Raw genomic sequence first — 23,015 nt, forward strand, 5'->3', positions numbered from 1 at the left:
GTCACTCCTAGAGAGTAGACAAGGGCACCTCAGATTCCTAGTCCAACCATGCTCCTCTCTGCCCATCTACAACCACAGCATCACCCCTGCCCCAGCTAAGCTTTTCAGACTGCCCAGCACAGGGTGCAGCCAAAACCCATACTAGCAGCTGGCAGGGGAATTGTCACCTATATCCTCTTACACTCCTTCTCACCTCTACCATACCCTCTCACCATCACCATCCATGTCCCCCTGTGCCAGGTCATTAGAGGGAACACAGCAAGCCCAGCTCCTTTAGTCACACCAGTGTCCTGGAGGGTTGTTCTGGAGGACAACGTTTCAGCTTAAGCTCAAGTCCCTATTGCCTAGGAAGAGCAACCCCAGGGAGGGGCAAGCCATCTCACCCTGGGCAGCAAGCCCCCTGTCACTGTCTTCCTCCCTGGCATCCTCTTTGTCTCATGCCCAGTGTTCCCCTGCCTTGTCTCTCCCTGCCCTCTCCCTCCAGGCAACATCACCTCAGCTTGTCCCTTCAAAACATGCAGTATTATAGATATTACATTTTTTTTTTTGTTGTATTGAGAAGTGCTGAAAGATGTGAAAAGAAATGTATTAAATACAATCAAACAGAGTAAAGACTGTGTCAACTAGACTTGCAGGAGTGATAAGATTTTTTGCCTGATTTCCCTCGGTACGATAGCCTGCACGTAGCACAGCCTGGAGAGCACGAAAAGGGAAACAAGCACCAAATAATGCTAGCCCTGCCTGCATCACACTCAGCAAACATAAGAAGAAAGGTCTTATGATGGGGCAAGCCCCCACCAAAAGCTCAAGTGAATGATAATGCCAACCTGTAGCTGAATAAAACATTAAAAGCCTCCGATAAGAAAAGGTCATGAGGAATTAGTTATACATCACCACCACCTGCTGGGTACCACAGGAAGAATTCCCAGCTGCTGCCGCCCTGCCAGGTAAGGTCACTCCAAAAAGTATGTAGCACCCCCCAAAAGTGGCTGCCTGCCTCTCTGGCAGGCATCACAATGTAAAGAGAGTGGTCTCCTATCAGCAGCCTGCAAGCACTAGGATTTAAAAAGCATGCGTGAAAATAACCTTTCTTGTTACTGCATCAATGCCAGGCAAAATAACAGGTGGCTGGTGGAGGATGGGAATAATAAAGAGTTAAAGAAAGGTAAAATAATTAGGATCCTGCTCATGGGGCATATGGAGAATGGAGCTTGTCAGAGCAGCTTGCCCTAATTTTTTTGTGAAGATTACAAATTTTGTAGAGAGAGATAATAGCATTGCTGCAACATACTTAGGCTCTTGTAAGCTATTTGATCTGCCCCTGCCCAACACTCTGATTAATAAACCAGAGCGACAGAGAGTTGACACGGCACACAAGATGTGCAGAAAAGCCGCAAATGAGGATGTCCAAATGGGATTAAAGAACGGAAGCCTCCTCTGAAAGAGCATTTCCTGGGGGGTGCCCAGGTCTCATCCATCACACATGCACGTGACATGGAATGCAGACAAGAAGGATGCAACCCTTCTGTGAATGGGTCCAAAATGGGCTGTACCCACAGGGCAGGAACTCCAGCCAGGGTCAGCAGCTCTGAAGAGCATCTGGATGCTCCCCCGGGAGATGTTCAGCTCAGCTTTCAGACTGTTAGAGCTGAAAAGCTTACTGCAACTCTGAATGGAAGGTAGGATCATGCCAGGACAGAGGCAGAGCATCCTCCTGCAGCCCAGCTAAGACTGTATTGCCAGATCTGGGGTTTGAGGGATGTGACAACATGAGTCCCTGCCAGGAAGAGCATGGTGGGTCATGCCCAGCATCCCCACATGTCCACTGCCCCATTGCAAACCTAATCCTCCTGCTTCAGAGGACCCCAAGCAATAATTGAAGCAACTGCTATTGAAGGTTTACACCAAAGCCTCACCAGCGGGCAGCCCTTCTTCCTCAGAGAGTTACACAAAGTGTGATAAAGGCATGAAAAATGCCTAGGAGCTGGTGAGGAGGAATTGGGGAGCACTGTGCTAGAGATACAGGCTACCTCATCTCACCTCCCCTGCTCTGATGCCTCCCAGAAACAGGCTTAGCCCACCAGCACTCCCCAGAGAGCAGTCGCACCAAGACCCCCTACCTCTGTCATTAGTCCTCCTGTCCAAGGACTGAATTCACCACACCACCCTGACCATCCTCTCCAGACTACCAGAGAAATCCCAACATCGGTTTCCCTCTGCAGCTCCCACTGCCCCTCTCTGCCTGCCCTCTCCCTTGGGAACAGCCAGGCACTTTGGACAGAAATGCCTTTTCATCAAGAAAATGCCAGTTCATCAAAATACTTCCTAAGAAAAGGTCACTTCAGAGGAATTTCTCTTTCCAAAAACCTTCTGGAGAAAGAAAAAAAGAGACATGCAATAGTTTAACTTTCCTGTTTCAACAGCTTTAAATGAAAAATAAATCTTTCCCCCCCTCACAGGTGCCAAATGACTTTTCATTTGGAAATGGAAGATCATTATCATCTTCAAAAAAAATCAAATAGAAGAGGGTGAAATCAAAAGGAAATCTCTGGAAAACGTTAAAGTGAAACACTCGGCTGAGTCCAATGCAGTAAGTGAGAGCTGGGCTGCACTCTGCCAGGTTCCCTGGGGTGGCTTTCATCCCAGCTCGTGGCAGGACAGAACTCCGAGTCTTGACAACCATCCCAGGACAGCAGAACTGATTCCCACGCCCCATCTCAGCACGAGCTTTGTGGGATGCAGGGACATGGCCAAACATCTTTCAACCCATGTGCTTGCTGGGAGCTGAGGCCCCACAATTCGTGACCTGTCAAAGCAGCAGAGCTTCACCGGCCAGCAGTGATGATGGAGCCAAAGGACCTCAGGGAGCGAGTCTCACTGTGGGTACAGAGCAGCACGGGTGCCAGGGTGGGAAGCAGGGTGATGATGATTCTGTTCCAGCCTCCACACACGTGCTTGCAGCCCCCTGACATCATCCCCAGGCCCCAGCTGTTACAGTTTAGTCTATGTGGGGAGCGGGAATGCCAGCAATCAGGCATCCAGAAGGGAATCCAGGCCCGGTTCAATATTGAAAGAAGAAGGGCTTTGAAAGGAGTGCGCTCATTTTCCCGTTTTGTCCTTTGCCAAGAAAACTCGGGGGATGGAGGAAGGGGTGAAGGGGTGGGGGAAACAGTGGAAAAAATGTCTTGGCTGGGCCCTCCTTGCCTTTTATCTCATGGGCAGCCTGCCGAGACAGGGTCTTCCCCCTGCTGAGCACGCTGGCAGATCAAATGGAAGGAGAGAAGAGTTATAGCCTCCCCTGCTGTGGCCCCCTCCCTGCAAGGAAAAGGAAAGAAGCAAAAAGCAAATGGGCCCGCCATGCCAACAGTTCCCACTCCAGCTGAGGGACACCCGGTCAGCTCCCCGGAATCAGTAGGGAGCCAGAAGATATTCTCCGCAACTGGCAATGGGAGCTGCAGAGGGATCCAGATGTGGTCAGCAGGGTGGCAGCCCTGCTTCATGGCCTTGAACCAAGGGAGAAGGTCACCAGTGGCCCCGGTGAGCATCTCCCCAGGGTCCCACTATGCCTGTTCCTCCATTATGCCAGAGCAAGCTTTGAGCAAATAGCTTAATTAAATGCCTTTATTCCAAGGACTCCCTCTGTGTGTTTGTGTGTTTGTGGATTAGCAGTTAATACAGTAAGAGGCTTTATTGTAACTAAATTGATTTCCTCACAAGTTGTTTTTTTTTCCTTTCCTTCTTCTGTATTTTCTCTCCTCTTCCCACTCACCAGACTGTCCTCCCACAGCATGAGGACCCTCACCTTCACTGCCAAACAGTGCCAGACAGGGTGTGAGGTGGGGCAATCACAGCAAGAACCGAGCTGAGGAGGTCTGGGGAACCAATGATGACAAAGGAATCCTTTTTAGGGGAGGGATGGCATCACAGTGTACCTGCGCATTGGCTCCGTCATTGTATGGGGGAGAAGAGATCCTCAGCACATACAGTGTTTGCCTCAGCAGTCACGGTGGGCACAGGTGGGAACCCATTTCCTAAGGAAACAAGGCCATGGGTCACAGAAGGAAACCCCAGCTCCAGCCTTGCCTGAAGATCCATGAGGATTGCTTGTCAAGGTCTGTGCAATCCCACCACCCTTTTATTTCCAGTGCAGTCCAACTTCCCTACATGAGGGAATTGATCACACGGACTTATCTGATGAAGACATTTTATTGAGCTTAGCTGTTTCTTTATAAACCCTTTTTAGTTACATAACTGGGTGCCCACGAGGGTATCTACAGTGTATTATTGGTTAAAGGTAACTGTCCATAAGGCTATTACTAACATATTATTGGCTAAACTACTGCACATGCTAAGAAACCAAGTTACACTAAAATTAACTATGTTGATAGTTCTCTTTAACTGCTTTTCTTTCACCTGCTACTCGTTCCCACTGAACTAGCTGTTGTGTTCCTTTCAGCTGGCATTTGTTTATCTTTCAGCTTTCTGTTTCAAGGCCTTGTTAGAGTTGTTCAGTATCGCAGCATCCAGGCCTTCTTCTCTGTAAAATGTTCCCACACCTACACTATTATTAAACTGTTAGAAGCCTACAGCACATTGGTCCTATGCAATAGCTGCTTAACTCGAAGGCTGTGACTGCAACACATCCATGAGGAATCAAGATCAAGGAAGACCACATTCTGCTAGCCCACTGCTCAGCCTGCAGAGCATTCTGAAAGCTCACTGTGTTCACAGCTTCTTGCTGTGGTTAATTAAAAAAAAAATTTAGTTAAGCTACTAAGTGCAGTCATTACTTAAGCCAGCACCTGGGCATTAATCTGTGCCTCCTAGGATGGGCACAGACTAGTGCTGCACTTCTTTCCATCTCCCTCTTCTTCTCCTTCTCCCTCTCTCCTTTTTTCTTCCCTCCTTCTTTCCTGCCTGCTCCTTTCTGCCTTCCCTCCCTCTCCCTTTCCTCTCTTCCCTCCCTCCCTCTCACCCCATGCCCAGTGTCCCTGCTGTGGGCAGGCAGAGCTGGCCTCTTCATTTCCCATCCTCAGGCAACAGGAGCTGAAGCCATAATTAAACTTGGCTGGGAGGAATGTGAATCAAAAGGCTGTTAAAAAAGAAAAGAAACGAAGGTACCTGTGGGATTACGCAATCCAGAAAAATGCAAAGCCGGCTTCCAGCTGCCCATAAAATAGATGCCGTCTCCTTTCCCATTGGCAGGGTTTGGCTGAACACAAAAAGGCTGGGAAGAGGATTTTTACGGTAGTTATTTATAGGCTGGATGAATAGCAGTGTGTCTGTCAGTGGGTTTCTGCCTCTCGGCATGGGCTGAGGTTAGGCTCAGCAGGGAGTGCCAGCCATACTGGGTGCCACGCGGTGGCCCCGCGCTGGGTTTGGGGTGGCAGCAGCAAAACCGTGTGTGTCCCTGGGCCCTGCCCAGCCCTTTTTGCAGGGACATGGGTGGCATCAAAAGAGGAGAAATAAGAAGAAAAAAAGGCTGAGATGGAGAGATGGAGTGGTGAAGGGCAGCTGCTTGCCTCTCACCCCCAGCAGCTTCATCTTGGCCAATGTCAGCATGCACCACTGCAGGCACAAGCCCAGGAACAACCACACCAGGACCACACATGGGATACCCATGTTTCCTCCCTCCCCAGTGTCTTCTCTCCTGGCCTGGCTGCTCTTCCTCTCTTCCCTAGTTTAATGCCTCATTTCCTTGTGTATCTCAGAAGCCATTTGCACTGGGAGCCAGTGCGAAGATTCATCTCTTTGTGAACAAAATACATTTAAAATCACCACCAAACTCTAAGAAAAGCTCAAAAGTTGGCACACCAAGGAGTGCATTCATTATATAGAGGGGGAGAGAGAAAGAAAAAGGAGAGAGGAGGGGGAAGAAAAAAAAGATTACCTTGCTGAATTAATCAGGCTTCACTGTAATGTTCAGCCTCAGATTTTATTTCCTGTAATAAGCCCATTAATACGGGTGTCTATAGCAGGGGGCTTTTAGCAGCAGGCACCATTAGTGTAACGAGGAAGGGCTAATAGAGTTTTATTGGAATTTTTACTCCGACATCACAGCCTTTTAAAACAGCTGTCTCAATAGGCATTATTATTCTGATTAACATTTAGACAGCACAAATCATAGTGATGCCCTTGGTGTCCCACAGGTTTTATCATAATCATTCCAAGTCCCTGATGCGTCGGCTGGTCCTCAGAGTTGGGGAATTTCAGACCCCAGCTAAGGCTGGGGTTCATGTCTTTTCTCCTTTGCCAATGTATCAGCTATTTCTGAGGGGTCCTGCCAGGCTGCAGAGAAGTGGGGTCCTGCTGTTACTGAAATGCAGTGGAAGATGCTGGGACTAGATGGATGCTTTCTCATCCCCAGGGGAGTTTGAAATCAGGATGAGAAAAGTTAAAGCAAGCTGACATTCTGGATACCCATCCTGGCTTTGCTCTCACTCTGTTTCTCACTTGTGAGAATTCAATTTTCAGTTTTTAAAATTACATTTAATTTATTTTAATACCTTTTTTATGGTGTGAATTAAATATTGCACTAACAGTTTGGGTGCACAAAATGAGCAGTTTGCTAGGAAGGATTGGTTTGGGGCAGCAGCAAGTCCCTGGACAGAAAAACGTTTTCCTTGTATCTGCAAATGCATGTGGGGTGGGATGGAGTCAAATCCAGACCTTAAGGGTGTCACACTGGGGTGTCACACCAGACCTCATGGAACCCAGGAACATCTGCAGGGCTGCTGTGAGGAGGTCCTGCCTGGTCATCCGAGGTCGATGGGGTCTGGTCTCTGTGTTATTGGTCCTATTCAAGCCATGGGGAAACTGAGGTGCAAGGAAGAACAGCAACTTGCCTACTGGGACAATACAAGCAGCCCAGGAATCCTACTTTTCAGCCCAAACACATAACCAGAAGGAAGTGGACGAGCTGCCGTGCGTTATAAACCATTGCAAGCACAATAAGTGGGGGATTAAACACCAGAAGCAAGCAGGCTGCAAATGCACTTTTGCCTTTTAACTGCCATGTTGTGTTTCATGGGAGTAATTTGTAAGGGTGTTTTATTGCAATCAACTGTGGCAGCAAGCATGGGGAGCACCAGCTGGCTCGTCCCAGCTCCAGCCGTACTCTGAGGGCCTCAAACCACCCTGGGTGCACTGAAGTATGTGGTTTGGCTTGGAGCTGGGCAAGGGAGCACGAGAGCACCAGGCAGGCTACAGACCTACTAGTTACTTTCTCATTAGCATCTAATTAGATTATCCCCACCTCCTTCACCTCTCCCAAGGACTCTGCCTCTGCCAGGAGTCACCTCATGCTCAGATGAACCCCAAGAGGTGACTTTCCACCCCAGTCCGAGTATTGTGATGTCTCGCTGCTCCTAGGGATTTGTTACTGAAACCTCAGCAGCACCGAACATAATTAGCAACTTCCTTCTCTGGAACATCAGAACGAAGGGGGATCCCTGCTTACTGGTGATCATAGGGCAGGCACAGATGTTTGTGAGTTCTCACAGCTGGCTCAGGCAGCAAGGGAGTTCCAGGCACAGATGGGGTGTCCTATCTCGGACACGGTAGAAGCCAGCTGGATTTCCCACTGATCCCGAGCATTGTGAGGTCTCCTACGTTCTCCCAGAATCTCTCTTGCTGGTGGATAACCCTCTTTCGCAGTCAAGCATGGCTGCCTCAAGCTCAGACTTGACCCCTGCCTTTGCATCTGCATCTGCTCTCCTCCCTCCTGGCTTGTTATGTTTGGGGTGAATCCAGCAAGAATCTGTACCCTGCTAGTGTTCTCCTTGCTCTAAACTGAGCTATCTGACCATTGGATGGGGTCACAGGATGGGAAGAGAGGTTCAAAACTACTTGTTATGCTAGGTCTCCAATGCTGAGCTGAGCCCCAAGATGCCTCCTCAACTCTGAGTGTGCAGAAAATTCAAGGGGAGACAGATGAATTCACTGCTCAGTAACTGAATGGATGGAGACACCTCGGGGTGTGATTGCATTTAATTACCTGCATGTCTCAGATGATTAACAAACAAAATTCCAGCTGTGACACTGCTGTCCTAAAGCCCACACATAGCTCATGGCTCTGGCAGGCAGCATCCAGACATCGCATTGTGCCCACCTGGGACCAGCAGCCCACCCGTATGGTCCCTGAGGGCTCTAAAAGTGCCTTCCGTGGAGGTCTCAGTGAGCATCAGCAGAGGAAAAAACACCAGCTGGCTGCGGTGTGGGCAAGTCACCTCCAAAATTGCTTTTGCTGGTCTCGGTCCTTTGTGAAGTCAACGCCAAGGCATTTGCCAAGATGCTCCACACAGCCTGGGACAAGCTGGGTGCTGTTTGCTGCTCCAAAGGCTGTTATGCTCCTGTGTGTCCATCTAAGTCAAAATCTGGAAGTGGTTTGGGTTTTGTTTTTCATTCTACTGGCACAGCAGATCTCTGCGCAGCATGGAGCCGCGTGCTGCAGGGCACCAAGGTGTTCAGCATCTGTTTAAAATTTTTAATTGTTTTCAAGTTAAGTGCCTGATGATGCCTTTTAGATAGAAATAGGAGGGATTTAACCTTCCCTCCTTCCATGTTTCCTTTCCTCCCCTCTTCCCTGTTTCCTCTCTCGCTCTCTTTCTCCCTATACTTCTTCCTTCCTCTCTCCCTCTCTTTCTCCCTACACATCTTCCTTCCTTCCTTTGCTTCCTTCTTTCTTTCCTCCCTCCCTCCCTCCCTCCCTTTATTCCCCTCTTTCTCCCTTTCTTCCCTTCTTCCTCCTGAGAAAAGTACTAATTTCTTATTATTCTCCTAAAAGCCCCACTCAGTCACAGGCAAGGAGAAACTCAACAGTAAGGACAAAAACAACAGTAAAACCAGAATGAAATGACAGCCATAAACCCAGTACCGGGAGGGACGGTAAAACTGCAGTTTGGCAAGAGACAGCAGGCCTGCACTAATACTTTTTTTTTCTGATTAAAACACTCTGGTCACAGATTAACTTCCTTTGCTCAATATTTATTGTGTCACCTGCACTGGAAGGCAGGGAGGAGTGGAAGAGGGGTGGGCAGTGTTTGGGACTTGGGATCTGCAGCAAGTGTGCAGCTCTGCAGCCTTTGGACGCAGAATCAAAGGTGACAAATGTGACCCTGGTAGTTACCATCTGTTATTAAGTACTCATGACAAAGGGTCTCTGTGCACTGGGGCAGTATCTTGGAGCAGCATCCCAGGACGTATTCATGGCTGCAAAAGGAGTTAGTGTCAGAGCTGGGGTCACTCAGAGTCTTCCAAACACACAGACCAGGGACAACGATGGACACAGGCACTGCTGCAGTCTGGACAAGCACATTGGTTTGTTTTAGTCAAACCAAAGCCCCAGCAGCTCTGGGGAGACCACATCCCTTGGCTGCCTGACCCATTGCTTTCAGTGGCATCAGAAAACTGGACAGAAAAGAGACTAAATTCCTGGCCATACTCTCTCAACCTTCTCCACATCTCCATATCCCCAGCTGGGCTTTTCCCTTGCTCCTTGCAGAGTGCAGGACATGCCAGCCAAGCACAAAATCACCGGGGCCCTTTCCTAATCCCTCACAGTCCTATCAATGCACCGTAGATGGAGCAAATGCCTTCACGGGACCTCAACACATTTTTAATGCATTGACTCCATAGTCAAGCTTCATCTCAGCTCCCCTTGCTTCCTCCATCGCCTGCCCTGCTCATCCTTCCAGAGCAGCTCAGGGCAGGGATTGCAGGGAATGTTTAATATTTGCCCTGATGTTGGAGGATGGGGGCTCAGAAAAAGGGTGACTCCATTGCAGGGACACTTTTCCCACTATGATGTCCCAACAGCTCCCCTGCAGAAGTAAAACGGCTCCAAGGCACATCCCTACAGGGCATCCCAACAGGCCTCAGTTTCCCTTTGGTGTTTCCAAGTCAAGAGCAACAGCCGGGTGTTCCGCAGCCCCTCCACTCCACCATTCTGCATCCAGCTAGATGTTTTTAATCTCCTCTCTATAAATCACTTTTTTATTACAACTGGACTGTAACTACCACAACATAGAAGGCTTCAGGGCTTTACGGTGTGGCTGCAATGGTTCCTATAAATTGCAATGCCTTTGCATCCCCAGCAGCTCCATTCACATCAACCCCACTCCTCCCCCTGCCACTGGAAAAGCTCATTGCTCCCTTCCAGCCTTCCACACCCCTGTGCACACCAGTAAAAATACTGGGGCAAGAGGAGGTGGATCTTATCAATCATAAGGGAGGGGAGGAAATCAGTGTAGCCAGGGTCCAGCTCTCACACCAGCGGTCCCTCTCCTCCTCCTCCACCTAATGCTGACTTCCACCCTGAAAACTTAATTTTTAGTAAAAATACTAAATTCTGAGCTATTTTAGCAGCAGCTAAACTCCAGCAGCTGCTACCTGCCAGGGAGGGCATCCCAGCATTGGTACCAGCACTTGTCAGCATACGCCACTTCCCCAGCTTCCATCCTAAATCACAACACAACAAACAGGCTGTTCATTAGGCACTGTTTAATTAAGCAATATGGATTCTGCCTCGATATTTACAATCCCACTTGTTCTGATTTATTAGAGAGAGAGTCTCGTTTTTAAAGACAGTGACTGTAAAGTTTAATACCGCTTGACTTACTGCGAGTTTCATTTACGGCCCCGGGCCGAGGCTCTGCAGCCCAGGCTGGGAGCTGGTGGGCTATTAAATCAGAGCTAACTGCGCGTGCAGGGAGATGACTAGCTTCGTTACAACCAGTTCAGCAGCTAATTACACCAATCTGGATTCCCACATTTAAGCCAATTCATTGCCACTTTTCCAGGGCCCAGGGGATAAGCAGGGAAGTTCAGAGGCACTTGTTCGATGAAAAGGGATGGTGGCTGCAATGGGAATGGTTGCAGAGCCCAGAGAGGAGGAAAGAAGTCAGTTTGCAAGAGGCCAGACCCTAAACTGGACACCCCTACGCCCTGAGGAGGATGCTGTGTACAATGATGGCTCCAAGCTCAAGGTTCACCCCAAAACCCACTGCTTTCTCCTCAAAACTCTTGGGCCTTCAGGGAGCCCTGAGGCCAGGTGGTAGGATGGCTTGTGGGCTCTGGGATGGGGCTACCAGGGAGGAGGATGGGAGGGCTTCATCCAGCCTAGCTCTGAGCCTCACGCTGGCTGTGCTCCCTCTCCCTGCCCCTGTCCTGTGGATAGGGATGGGGGAGTGATGCACAGATGGGGCAAGGAAGGCACAGTCCTCCCCATAAATTGTCATCTTGGAGGTTAGAGGCAAGCATTTCTCTCCTTGCAAGGTATTTCTAGTCCCAGGAGCCCACTTATGGACTTGACAAGGATACAGGCCTCATTAAGGAGTTAAGAGAATGGCTCTTTAGTGACAAATAAAAACTATTTGCACAAAGACGTGATAGCAGATGGCTCTGGGCATCTCCCTCCCTCCCCATCAGCTGTGGGGAATCACTGTTCAGGACCCACCCACGCACAGCTCCAAGGCTGCCCTGGGCAAAGCGGCACAGAGCCAGCGGCAGCATCGCTCAGCTCAGCCTGGGGCCCAGGCTGCTGCTGCCCCACGCCACGGGGCATGGTGGGTACAGAGAAGAAGAAAGGGAGCAGCAGCACCACAAAAAGAGCCGGACAGCCTGGCAGCCTCCAGGCTAGAAAATGATCCAGCTCCTTTCTGCATCCCGGCAGCTCTGCACAGCAGCCCCAGGCAGGGAGAAGGAATAGAAGCCCTTGTGTGAGCTGCGATCAGGCATCTCTGGCCAGCAGTCTCCATGCAGTGAGTTTTCCGGGTCTCAGCCCTCTCTCAGGAGGCACAAACTCGCACCTTGGGCTGCATCAATTCCTCCCTGCTCCCCACTCCTCCCCGAGCCTGCAGCGCTCAGGCAGGCTCAGAGCTCCCCCCAGGGAGGAACAAGAGGCAACGCAGAGACAGGTTCAGCAACAAGCAGCAGAGAGGTGCCAGCAAAGCCCCTGCAGCCCCAGACTTATCCCCCCAACTCTAGCTGGCTGTCGCTACCAAAGATCCCAATCCTCCCACCCACAGCCGAGAGACACCAGGACATAGTCAGAGGCACTTTGCTTACAGGTTTTATTGGTCAGTGGAGCTGTGTCCATCCACAGGACAGGCAGCGCTCCCAGTCCCACCAGTAAAACTGGACCGGGAGGAAGACAAGCCCTTTAGTGCTGGTATAAGCACACTTTGGAGGAAGGAAGATGCAGACTGCAATGGAGAAGGAGATCATGGGAACCATAATGCCTGCACGAGGATGCCACAGGATTAGGACTGGAGCACCTGAACAGGGAAAACTAGCCCCCAAGTCTGGCCCAGCCATGACAAGGCTCAGGAGAAGCTGGGAGACCCAAAGATTCACAACTGATGAGCTCCCAGGCCTCAGCTCTCACCACCCCTAGCTGACTCCACTCCCTGGCCTCACCCAGCAGAACCAAGGGCCAGCTCCGCAGCTTCCCATCATGAGTTCTCCTTGGCCCTCCGCTTGTAGTGCACCTCGGGGAGGCTCCTCAGGCGCTCAGCTGCCTGCAGGGCAAAGTACAAGGGACAGCCAGCAGCCAGTCCTGGGGACAGCCCTGGCAGGGGGACACCCTAGCTCCCCACATCGCCACCCAAGCTGTGCTCACCTGCTCCGGTGTGAGGTCCCGCTGCGCCTGCGCCAGCATCTCATAACCAACCATGAACTTGCGGACGGTGGCGGAACGAAGCAGCGGGGGGTAGTAGTGGGCATGGAGCTGCCAGTGCCCGCAGTCCTCCTTCAGATAGGGGCCCGTGGGGGCTCCTGCCAGGAGTGCAGCCACTACATGAGCCCCTGGGAGGGGACCGGGACATGGATAAAAGGGTCATGGGGGTCCCCCAGCCACACCACTCACCGTGCCAGCCCATGGAGTAGGGGAAGGAGACTTCGAAGAGGTTGTCGTACTTAATGAGCAGCCTCTGCATGATGGAGGCCAGGCCTGCAGGGGAGTGCCTGGGAGTCACATCCCAAGCCAGCCAGCCCCCTGCCAAGGGCAGGCAGCACACCTGGCTTGCAGAGGGTCACCCTGAGCCCCTCTTCATGAGTGGACATCAGTGACAGGCAGGAGGGACAAGCTGGCCACTTCCCTCCCAACCCATGCAGACCCTGTTTCTAATCAGCCAGCACCCCAAGAAATTAGAGCACCATGAGCTTCATCACCCTAAAAAAACACAACAGTACCCCCACCAGTAGAGCCATGGTGGTTGCCCAGCTCCCACCCCTGTATAACTGGGGTGCTTGTTCTCCCTGGAAGTCTTGCACCCCAGGGGGACACAGACCCTCCAGCAGCAGCAAGGCTGGCACAGAGCTGCTGAAAGGAAGTTGTGGAGAGGAGGATGCTGGCCTCTTCTCCCAAGTGACAGGGGACAGGACAAGAGGGGATGGCCTCAAGCTCCACCAGGGGAGGCTTAGGCTGAACACTAGGGAAAAACTTTTCACAGAAAGGGTCATTGGGCACTGGAACAGGCTGCCCAGGGAGGTGGTTGAGTCACCTTCCCTGGAAGTATTTAAGACACGGGTGGACGAGGCGCTGAGGGGCATGGTTCAGTGATTGATAGGAATGGTTGGACTCGATGATCCGATGGGTCTTTTCCAACCTGGTGATTCTATGATTCTAACAAAGTCTGAGCCCAAAGGACATGGCAATGGGTCACTCACTGTCCCTCTCCCCTTCCAGGAGGTCCTGGAGGCGGCAGACGCGACGGCGGGGCAGCAGCAGGGTCTGGTAGGGCCAAGTCGCCCAGTACGGCACCACAACCAGCCAGTCTGTGTTTTCCACCACCACCCGCTCCTGTGGGACACAGCGCTCAATGGGGGAGCATCCCCAGTGCTCTGGGGAGGGGCACTGCTCCTGGGAGCTGGGGGGCCCGCCCCAGTACATATCCAGCTCCCAAGAAGGGCAACAGGCACATCCTCACCTTCCGGTGAGACTCCTGCTCAGCATATTCCAGCAGCATGGGCACGCCGTGCTGGCTCAGGTGCTGCCGCTGTGTCCGGTCCTCCAGGTGTGCCTCATTGGGGAGGAAGCTGCTGGCCCACACCTGGGAGGGACACAGGGCTGCATTACCTGTACCTGGTTTTTGCAAGGGAGTCCCAGCCACGCTGCCCATCTGCAGGTCCATGCTGCCACCAGGTGGAGAATCCAATGTGGCAGCCACAAGGGACAGTCCCCAAGAGGGGAGGAAACAGGACAGGCACAGGGATATCCTCCAGGCAGAAGGCTTTGGTACCAGGGCAGGCGGACTCCTGTTCACATCTTCTGCCTGCATTGTACGGTCGCCCACAGGGACATGTGGTTAAGCCAGGTCACAGGTGGGACAGCCTCACCTGGCAGTGGGGGTGTGGGTTGGAGCAGCCCATCATCGCTCCCTTGTTCTCAAAGATCTGTGGAGGAAAAGATCCAAGGTCCCTGCTGCAGGCTGCCATGGTGTCCCTGGCACAGCAGGACAGCATCCCGCAGGAGAGTACATCCTCACCTGCCTGGAAAGGCTCAGGAGGGCATGAGGTGGGAACAGAGGACCCACATGTGACTGCAACAGCCCCAGCCCCAGGGTGATGCCTGAGCACCCACTCCTGCCCTCCCCACCTCCACCTGAGACACCCAGGGCAGGGAGAGAAAGGTAGCCCCCACCAGCTCGGACCTGCACCCAAGGATAGGAGGCACCCAGCTCCACCGTCAGCTCTGCCCATGCATCGATGACAGCCCGGATCTCCACCAAGGACATCAGGGGCAGCGTCAGGTCCGACCAGGGGTGGAAGCACATCACCTTGCTGCAGGGGAGATACATGGGGCTGGGGGGCATCCCCAGCAACCTCCACAACCCTGTCAGGTCACGGTGCAAGAGGGGACAGGAACCCCAGAAACAGAGCAGGTGTCCTCAGCAGTACAAGGAGGCAAGCAAGCCCGGTCCAGCTTCAACTGACAGGTCCTGGCTGGCATCACAGCCTAGACCCTCCAGAGCTGTGGGCATACTCACCACACACCCCGGGCTGCTGCCGCTCGAAACAAGGGGTGATCACTCTCACCTGGGGAAGGACAGAAAGCAGGGAGGGAAAGGGTGCTGTGCCAGCACACATGCCTCTCCATGTCCCCCAGCACCTGAGCCTGGGAGCCCCCAGCAGCCTGATCTACCCCAAGAAGTTACCAGGCTCAGGAGCATCTGGCTGCAGCGCAGGGAAGTCATTTGGGAAGACAAAGGTGCCCTCATACTGGGGGTTCACCTGCCGGGGCGAGAGACAGGATCAGGGGGTGACAGGGCAGTGCAAAGAGCCCGAACCCCCAGGTCCCTGGTGGTACCTCGCCGTTGGCCCGGGTGGCCCCGGGGCAGAGGGGGTTGTTGGGGTCCCAGCGGGGCACATCCTCGGGGGGTGGCTTCTCCAGCTGCCCCTGCCAGGGCCGCTTCACCCGGTGGGCCGACACCAGCACCCAGTCGTCCCGCAGTGGGTTGTAACGAGTGTGCTGATGCTCTGCAGGGAGAGGGGAGCAGGGATCAGAGTGGAAGGAACAAGCAGGGCAAGAGGGATGAGGAGCTTCAGTGGAGTGGGGCATCAGGCAAGTGAGGCATCCAGGAGGGGGAAAGGGGAGTGGGGTGACAAGGGAGAGGGGCATCTGGCAAGGAGAAGCAAGTAGGGAGACAGGAAAGAGGGGCTTGAGGAGGGAGAGGTGAATGGGACATGAGGCAAGCAGAGTGTCTGGGAGGGGTGAGTGGGACAACAGGAAAGCGAACAGGGGAACAAGGGTGGGTAGTGGGGAGCCAGGCAACAAGGGAGAGGAGAGCAGGGCAACAAGGGGGAAAGAGAAGAATGAGACAAGCAAGAGGACAGCAGGGTGACAAGGAAGATGGGTGACAAGGGAGAAGGGTGACAAGAGAAAGGGGCAACAAGGGAGACGGAAGTAGGGGGACAAGGGACAGGCAACAACAGGGGGGTAGAGGGAAGCAGAGTGACAAGGGAGAGGGGCAACAAGGGAGAGGGGCAACAAGGGGGGAGTGAGGGAAGCAAGATGACCAGAGGGGATAGAGGGTAGCAGGGCAATGAGGGAGAGGGGCAAAGAAGGAGAAGGTCGATAAGGCAGGGTATGGGACAGTGGGGCAACAAGGGAGAGGGGAAAGCGGTGCCGAGGGAAAGGGGCGTCGAGGGAGACGGGAAAGGGGAGTCGAGGAAGAGGGGAAAGAGGTGCTAAGTGACAGGGAAAAGGGGCGTCGAGGGAGAGGGGAAAGGGGTGCCGAGGGAGGGGAGAGAGGAGCGGGGCGAGAGGAGCGGGGCGAGAGGAGCGGGGCGAGAGGAGCGGGGCGAGAGGAGAGAGGAGAGGGGCGAGAGGAGAGAGGAGAGGGGCGAGAGGAGCGGGGCGAGAGGAGAGAGGAGAGGGGAGAGAGGAGAGGGGAGAGAGGCGAGGGGAGAGAGGCGAGGGGAGAGAGGCGAGGGGAGAGGGGCGAGGGGCGAGGGGCGAGGGGAGAGGGGCGAGGGGAGAGGGGCGCCGAGGGAGAGGGGAGCGGGGCGCCGAGGGAGAGGGGAGCGGGGCGAGAGGAGGGGGGAGAGAGGAGGGGGGAGAGAAGAGAGGGGAGAGAAGAGCGGGGCGCCGAGGGAGGGGATCCCTCGGGACGCCCCCGTCCGTACCGCTGTCGCAGAAGCGGCCGCCCCGCTCCCCCTCCCCCGGCGGCCCCTCCATGCCGCGTCTTCCCCCCGAGGCCCGTCCCCTTCCCCGCCCGCCCCGCGCCGGCGCAGGACGCGGCGCCGCAGCCCGGAGCAGGCGGAGCGGGGCCATGGGGGCGGCGGCGCGGCGGGCGCTGCGGGCCGGGCTGGCGCTGGGAGCGCTGGCGCTGCTGCTGCAGGGGCTGCGCGGGTGGCTGGCGGCCAAGCGGTACGAGTTCAGCCCCGCCGAGATCGCGCAGCTCGCGCGGCACCACGCGGGTACGAGCGGAGCCGGAGGGGTGGGGACGGGATCCGGGAGGAATGGGGATGGGATCTGGGAGGAATGGGGGTGGGGAGACTGGAAGATGAACCACGGAGGGGCGCGCAGCGGCCTCGGGTGGGGAAGGGACCAGTAACTGGGCACGGGGGTGTAGAGGGGGAGGATGGAGGGGAGCGGGATCCAGGAGGGATGGGGATGGGATCCGGATGGAATGGGGATGGGGTCCGGATGGAATGGGGATGGGGTCCAGGAGGGATGGGGATGGGATCCGGATGGAATGGGGATGGGATCCGGATGGAATGGGGATGGGGTCCGGATGGAATGGGGATGGGGTCCAGGAGGGATGGGGATGGGGTCCGGGAGGGATGGGGCTGGGGAGAGGGGAAAAGGAACCACAGAGAGGTGTGCACCAGCCTGGACTGGAGAAGGAACCAGTAACTGGGCTTGGAGAGGGGAGGTGGTGGAGGGTGAGTGGGGAGGTATGGATGGAAGCTGGGTCTGGGAGAAATGGAGGTAGGAAGAGGAGAAATGGAACCACAGAGGGGTGTGGAGCCGCTTGGAGTGGGGAAGGGAGCAGTAGCTGGAGTGTGGGATTGAGGAGATTCCGATACAGGGAGTCTGGGATCCAGGAGGGGAATGGGGATGGGATCAGGAAATGGATGGAGTCAGGAAGGGGATGGGGAGCTTGGGATGGGGCAGCAGGAGCGATAAGCAAGGAGGCTTCTACCAGGTAGCATGGGGATGGGGTCAGGAAGGAGATAGGGGCTGGGAAGCTGAGGATGGGGCAGCAGGAGTGGTAAACAAGGAGGGATGTTTTGTGGAGCATGGAGGAAGTGGGGTGAGCGAAGGAGGGATGGGGATGAAGTGGCATCAGCCAGCCCAGCTGGGGCTGAACCTGTGCTTAGAGTGGCTTTCTCGGGCCTGGGGTTGGGACAGGACCAAGCACCAAGTGGGTCAGGGGCAGCAGCAACACCACAACTACAGCTGGAGGGGAGGGCTGGCCCCACAGGACACAGGGTGTGTGGTCACAGCGGAGTCACCAGGGCAGGGCCACTGTTATCTTGCCTGGGTTCCCCATGTAGGCCAGCTCCTGAGGTGGGCACTCAGTGCTGCGCATCCTTCATCACTGTGCGGGGAAGTAGTGGGGCCAGGTCAGTGGCCACGAGGGCAGAAAGCTGGAAAGAGGAAACATCTTTCCTACGCAGACCCCTCTAAGGATGTTCTGGGAACCTGTGGCTGTGGAAGGTATTTGAGGGTGCCAGCAGGGCTTGCTCTGTGCAAGGACTCATGGTAACCCCGGCTGCTGCAGGGCTGGACCATGAGCTGGCTTTCTCCAAGATCATTGTGGAGCTACGGAAAAAGCACCCAGGCCACATCCTGCCAGATGAGGACCTGCAGTGGGTGTTTGTGAATGCGGGTGGATGGATGGGCTCTATGTGCCTCCTGCATGCCTCACTCACCGAGTACGTGCTGCTCTTCGGGACAGCTGTTGACACCGGAGGCCACTCAGGTAAGATGGGCTGGTAGGCGAGCGGGTTCTCTGAGCTCTTCCCACTCCACTTGTTTGATACTGGTTGCCCAGCTGTGGTGTGCCTGGGGCAGTAGCCTGCTGCTCCACTTCTTTTACAGGGTGCATTATGCTGGAAAACGCCTTCTGCTGTGGGGATTAGCCCCTGTGGTGTCCTGCAGCACCTGCAGGTCCCTATGCACGCCATGTCTTGTGGCCAGGAGTCTCCGCGTCCAGCTGGCAGGCAATGGCAGGCATCATGTCTCCCAGTGCTTCAGCAGGGAGCAAATGCCAAACACATTGGAAATTATGTGGCGTAAAGATACTGAGCAGCCCGGGCTGGTGGTATATGGCCAGTCACACAGGCAGCCTTGGTAAAAGATGTAGTGTAGCGATTAAGGCATGGACCTCATCGATGGGAGCAACAATCGAGATCAACTTTATTTACAGAATGCAAACCTTATATAGTGCCTCTGTATCCAATAACAGCTATTCCAGTGAATTTCCACCCGTGAGAATCCCAGAGTACAGCCACAGAGTGCAACCCCCCTGTTTCCCGCAGATGTGCCCCTTACCTTCATGTTTTCCACCTAGTGCATTCCTTTCCTAACTAACCATGGGTCTTCAAGGTGGCAACAAGCTAGCAAGCATGAGAACATCGGGTGTTTGCTCCGTGCTTGCTGCTGATACTGCAGGTACGCCAAGGCATCGGCCGTTTGCCCTGGCACACACGCAATACTGGAATCTTTATGCCCACAGTGTAGCTGCATTCGTCTGTATATCAAGACCTTGGGGCTGGCATCCTTCCCCCTAGAGGGTGCTCCATGGCTCAGACATGAGCTCCCAAGTTGTCCACAGCAAGGATGCGCTGAGCCAGTGCTGTCTGTCCTCTTGCAGGTCGTTACTGGGCAGATATCTCTGACACCGTCATTTCGGGGACCTTCCGGCAGTGGAAGGAGGGGACCACCAAAAGTGAAATATACTATCCAGGTAAGTGCAGCAACCATGGTACTGCATGGGCTGCATCCACGATCGGGGGCCCAGCCACTCTGCAGACTGGACCTCTGCTGTTGCAGAGCCTTTTCCTTCCCACCGTCAGAAGCCAGGAGCTCACGATGGGGCAATTTGTGTCCCTAGGGGCACATCCCAGTATCTCAGTTGACGCCAGTGAGAGAAAAGTGAGCAAGACTGGAGAAGGCTTGGAGTGCTTGGCCCTGCAACTCCCAATCCCGCATGTCTACTCTCTGGGTCTGATGTGGGGCAGTCACTGTGAGCCATGCTGATTGTATGTGTTGGCAGGGGATACCATCGTGCACCAGGCAGGAGAGGCCACGTCAGTGCAGTGGAGTGCAGGCACCTGGATGGTCGAGTACGGTCGGGGCTTCATCCCCTCCACGCTCACCTTTGCGCTGGCTGACACCCTTTTCAGCACTCAGGACTTCGTCACTCTCTTCTACACCCTGCGTGTCTACGCCAAGGGCTTGCTCTTGGAAGCCAATGCCTTCTTCAGCACCTGGGGCTGCTGAGCCCAGCTTTCCCAGGCACTCTGCTGGGCACGGCTGGCTCCTCTCCTCCCAGCCTTCCCCCCTTTTCCTCCTCCTCCCAGAGCCCAGGCTCTAGCAGAGGCAGCAGGAGTCTTCCCCCTGTGCCTCCCCCAGGTTGCTCTGTCCTTCTCCCCGGGCCAGCTGCGTGCCAGGACAGAGGCAGCGTGGCAGTCACAGCAATACAGACCGTCAGTTCTCTTTACTACCTGCCTTTCCCCTTTTTAATATTGGAGCCGAGTCCTGCTTTTCCATCTCTCAGGGCTGGAGTAGCCTTGTAGGGTATGAACAGCACTGCGTGCCCTCAACATGCAGTGGGACAAGGGCTGGAGCTGGCTGTCTCCAGGCTCTGCAAAATTTCTGCAGCTCCCCAAGACACCAGGAGGGTGCCACCTTGGGAGTGGGGTGCATGGGATGAGGTGAGTCAGAGCACCCGCTGTGGAGGTTGGCCAAGAGATTCCCTTCTCCCTGTCAGGCTGCCAGGTCTGCAGGCAGCGCAGGGTGCTGTATCCAGCTGGCAGCATCTCCTGTGGCTCTACCTGCTGATGTGGGCTGGCAGCACAACGTGTCACCCTGGCAAGGGGCAAGATCTGCACTGGGAACACCCAGCAGTGAGGGGATTCTCAGCGTCTGTGCTGGAGGTCCCTCTTAGTCCCCTGTGTATTATCTGCCCCCGGGGATAGCCAGGGATGAAAGAAGGTCCAGTTCCCCAAAGTCCCCCTCCCTACAATCCCCTCCGAAGAGGGAGAGCCACCGTTTGTCGCCTTAACCAAGAGTCCATTCTGTGTGGCCTCTGGGCTATGCACATACCTAGTGTCTGCAGGATGCCGAGCCGCTACTAACTCAGGATGGGATCTCACCCCTCAGAACACTTTCCCTGGCTGTGAGACCCCCTGGGGACGGCCCTCCTGCTCATGCCACAGGGTCCTGGCCGCTGAGGGAGTGCTGCAGTGCCCTGACAGAGCCTGTCTGTGGACCCTGCTTGCAGCCCTGCAGCTGGACCTGTGTGGACTCACTGCTTGGTGGAGGGCTTTCACCTCTGCGTTGCTGCCAAATTATCATGTGTGTCCCTGGCCACCAGGCCTGTAGCATGTCGCTCTTTCTGCTCCCTGGACTGTCGTTATCCTGTTGACCGGCAGCCCTGCAAGTGGGCTGCTCTTTATTTGTCACCTGAAAAGAAATATCAGTAATAAAATTGTTCGTCCTACCTGCTTGGGTCCTCAGGAGAGTGTCTGGAGCATGCTGAGCCCATGCTGTGGAGACAGTGTCATAACTATCCGGTGCCAGGCACGGGTCCTGCTGGCAGCTGAGGACAGTCGAGTGTCCCTGGACATCTGGCATTATCCCACCTGTGGTCCTGGGAGCCAGGGGGTGCAGTGCTGGGCAGGATCAGGCCTGTCTCAGCTCCTGGGAACCGGCAGGATATGGTGCTGGTGCTCCTCTCTCAGCCAAAAAGCCTGGGCTGGTGCCAGGGCCGTGCTTCCATGGGGAATCCAAGAGTCTAGAGCTGCTCCTTCTTTTTAGGGGACAGTGCTGACGCTGGATGTGCAGCCCTGGGGGTGGACAGGCCCAGTGGGTTGGTGGTCCTGCGAAGTTCACACGTGTCCTGGTGTGAAAAGGGCTCAGGAGGAAATTGTAGGGAATGTAGGCTGTGTGTGTGTGTGTGTGTGTGTGTGTGTGCGCACGTGCAAATGCTGCCAGACAGATCACATGCACATGTGTATCTAGATGCAAGCAGGGATGGTTTTGTGTGTGTGCATCTTGGCAGGGCAGCCAGGCATCCCTTAAGAGTGTGCATCCATGTAGGTAGAACAGTTTGCAGGTTGGTGTAGGCAGAACAGGTGGGATGGCACGTGTGTATATAGGTTGAATAATTGGGCTTCTGTACAGTCAGAGCAATCGCACACATGTCAGTGCTCAGACACAAACGGGGGGGATGCGTGTAGGCAGAGGAGTCGTGTGTGTTTGTGCCTATGCAGGTGAGATGCGTGTGCAATCCTAGTGCACGTGTGTGTACAGACCACCAGGACAAGTAGGTATGTGTGTGTGCACACCTGTGCGCCCATGGGCAGACGTGTGTGCACACGCGTGTGCAAGCAGGCTCTGTGTGTGTGCCTGTGTGTCCCTGTTGCCCTGGCCCCGTGCTGTGTCCATTCCCTGGGGTTTTAGCAGGCCCTGTCAAGGAACACGAGCAATCCCGTGCCAGTCCGCGCAGGAAGGCGCTAACTCAGCAGCTTGTATCAATACCGCTCCACTTACAGCGAAGGCCACGTAATGAAAATCCAATGGGGACGCTGGTGGGAGTAAATAAGTATGCCATTAAAATGAGAAAATCAAAGCTCCGGACAGGTCTTTTCTCTTGCCCATTGATTTCTTTTATTACGGAAATATTGCTGCTAAATAACATTAGTGTGAACAATCTCAGCAGTGTTTTCCGTAGCGCCCATGTCAATAACTCCATCAGGGGTGGGGGATCTCCCCTAGCCTGTCTGCAGGGCTGGGGGCCCCATCCAGGTGAAGGAATGCTCCAGAAGCACCTTCCTCACCATCTCTGTTGGGATGTAACCAGCAGAGAAACCAGGCAGCACGCGGTGGCACCGGGATGGAGCCAGGCTGGGACCTGGAGCTTTTGCTTTGCCATGGCACGACAGGTACAGTACCAGGCATTCAAGGGTCCCCAAAAGAAGCCCTTCCCTTCAGGTCAGGTGTTTTTAGCCTGTTACAGAGCAGGTAGGTGCCCCCAGTGACAGCAGATGAGAGATGGGTCCTGGACACAGCATGTCCTGCAGGTTCTCGCTGTCTCTGCCTCTTCCCCCCCGCCATCCATTCCTTCCTCATCCATGTCTCTGTGCCAAACTGACCCAGCTCCCTGTAGCCTGCCATCATTTTTACATGGACAAACTGAGGCATGGTGTTGGGACTCATCCACAGGCACCCAGCTCCAGTACAGCCCCTGCAACAAGGGCAGGGCTTACACTTCAAGCTGCCACTCTGCCCACACACAGGCTTCCAGCACCCTCTGAGGTGCCCACAGGTGGCAGGGATA

At 54.5% G+C, this 23,015-nt stretch overlaps 3 protein-coding genes across 5 annotated transcripts in view; 1 reads left to right on the forward strand and 2 right to left on the reverse strand.

Annotated features, from left to right (window-relative positions):
- The window catches only part of CNTFR (ciliary neurotrophic factor receptor), a 467,758-nt gene that overhangs the window by 436,888 nt on the left and 7,855 nt on the right, over positions 1–23,015 (reverse strand). The window lies entirely within an intron of this gene.
- On the reverse strand, positions 12,056–16,678 carry GALT (galactose-1-phosphate uridylyltransferase). 3 transcript variants are annotated; one of them, XR_011339354.1, is made up of 12 exons: positions 16,627–16,678; positions 15,308–15,477; positions 15,156–15,231; positions 14,988–15,036; positions 14,652–14,781; positions 14,338–14,394; positions 13,929–14,051; positions 13,669–13,801; positions 12,866–12,949; positions 12,620–12,774; positions 12,355–12,518; positions 12,056–12,239 (listed from the first exon to the last, which is right to left on the reverse strand). XR_011339354.1 is itself a non-coding variant. In XM_069879828.1 (12 exons), the coding sequence occupies exons 1-11, from the start codon at positions 16,676–16,678 to the stop codon at positions 12,453–12,455; spliced, it is 1,095 nt and encodes a 364-aa protein (XP_069735929.1). In that variant the 3' UTR covers positions 12,056–12,239; positions 12,418–12,452. The 3 variants fall into 3 exon arrangements, 2 of the variants coding, with proteins under 2 accessions (XP_069735929.1, XP_069735928.1); XM_069879828.1 differs by having other exon boundaries at positions 12,418–12,518; XM_069879827.1 differs by having other exon boundaries at positions 12,056–12,518.
- SIGMAR1 (sigma non-opioid intracellular receptor 1) lies at positions 16,773–21,176 on the forward strand. Its single transcript, XM_069879773.1, has 4 exons — positions 16,773–16,920; positions 18,231–18,431; positions 19,326–19,418; positions 19,728–21,176. The coding sequence occupies exons 1-4, from the start codon at positions 16,773–16,775 to the stop codon at positions 19,952–19,954; spliced, it is 669 nt and encodes a 222-aa protein (XP_069735874.1). The 3' UTR covers positions 19,955–21,176.

This window comes from Phaenicophaeus curvirostris, chromosome Z, assembly GCF_032191515.1.
Source record: "Phaenicophaeus curvirostris isolate KB17595 chromosome Z, BPBGC_Pcur_1.0, whole genome shotgun sequence".
Lineage (NCBI taxonomy): Eukaryota > Metazoa > Chordata > Aves > Cuculiformes > Cuculidae > Phaenicophaeus > Phaenicophaeus curvirostris.

Bases quoted from the DNA above. Each gene is read 5' to 3' on its own strand.
- SIGMAR1 (XM_069879773.1), top strand. From the start codon at position 16,773: ATGGGGGCGGCGGCGCGGCGGGCGCTGCGGGCCGGGCTGGCGCTGGGA. The intron at 16,921-18,230 runs GTACGAGCGGAG...CGGCTGCTGCAG, and splicing joins GCTCGCGCGGCACCACGCGG to GGCTGGACCATGAGCTGGCT. The intron at 18,432-19,325 runs GTAAGATGGGCT...GTCCTCTTGCAG, and splicing joins TGACACCGGAGGCCACTCAG to GTCGTTACTGGGCAGATATC.
- GALT (XM_069879828.1), bottom strand. From the start codon at position 16,678: ATGGAGGGGCCGCCGGGGGAGGGGGAGCGGGGCGGCCGCTTCTGCGAC. The intron at 15,232-15,307 runs GTACCACCAGGG...TCGCCCCGGCAG, and splicing joins CCACCCGGGCCAACGGCGAG to GTGAACCCCCAGTATGAGGG. The intron at 13,802-13,928 runs GTGAGGATGTGC...TGTGTCCCACAG, and splicing joins AGCAGGAGTCTCACCGGAAG to GAGCGGGTGGTGGTGGAAAA.